Consider the following 600-nt stretch of genomic DNA (forward strand, 5'->3'; position numbering starts at 1 on the left):
GGGCACAGCGAGACGGCGGCCGTCATCTCGTCCTACGGCGATTCCGTGTCCCGCCTCCGACCCCCGCACGGCTCCGAGGCGCCGCCGGTGCCGGCCGAGCACCGCAAGTTCGTGGGTTACTACCGGATCTCCCGCCACTACCGCTGGGCGCTGGGTCACGTGTTCCGCGAGCTGCGCTACCCGGCCGCCATCGTGGTGGAGGACGACCTGGAGGTGGCGCCCGACTTCTACGAGTACTTCCAGGCCGTCTACCCGCTGCTGCTGGCGGACGGCAGCCTGTGGTGCGCCTCGGCCTGGCACGACAACGGCAAGGAGCAGCTGGTGGACGCGGAGCGGCCGGAGCTGCTGTACCGCACCGACTTCTTCCCGGGGCTGGGCTGGCTGCTGACGGCGCGCCTGTGGGACGAGCTGGAGCCCAAGTGGCCGCCCGCCTTCTGGGACGACTGGATGCGGCAACCCGAGCAGCGGCGGGGCCGGGCGTGCGTGCGGCCCGAGGTGTCCCGCACCGTCACCTTCGGCCGCAAGGGCGTCAGCCACGGCCAGTTCTTCGAGCAGCACCTGCGGCACATGGCGCTCAACCGCCGCTTCGTGCCCTTCACC

At 71.7% G+C, this 600-nt stretch overlaps 1 protein-coding gene across 1 annotated transcript; it reads left to right on the forward strand.

Moving 5' to 3' along the window:
* Positions 1–6: 6 nt before the first annotated feature.
* Positions 7–597, forward strand: MGAT1 (alpha-1,3-mannosyl-glycoprotein 2-beta-N-acetylglucosaminyltransferase; the record flags this gene model as incomplete). The annotated part of the gene is made up of 1 exon (XM_010727105.1): positions 7–597. A coding segment is annotated over one exon (591 nt), but the record flags the coding sequence as incomplete, so codon positions are not given.
* Positions 598–600: the final 3 nt, after the last annotated feature.

This window comes from Meleagris gallopavo, unplaced genomic scaffold (assembly GCF_000146605.3).
Source record: "Meleagris gallopavo isolate NT-WF06-2002-E0010 breed Aviagen turkey brand Nicholas breeding stock unplaced genomic scaffold, Turkey_5.1 ChrUn_random_7180001870400, whole genome shotgun sequence".
NCBI lineage: Eukaryota > Metazoa > Chordata > Aves > Galliformes > Phasianidae > Meleagris > Meleagris gallopavo.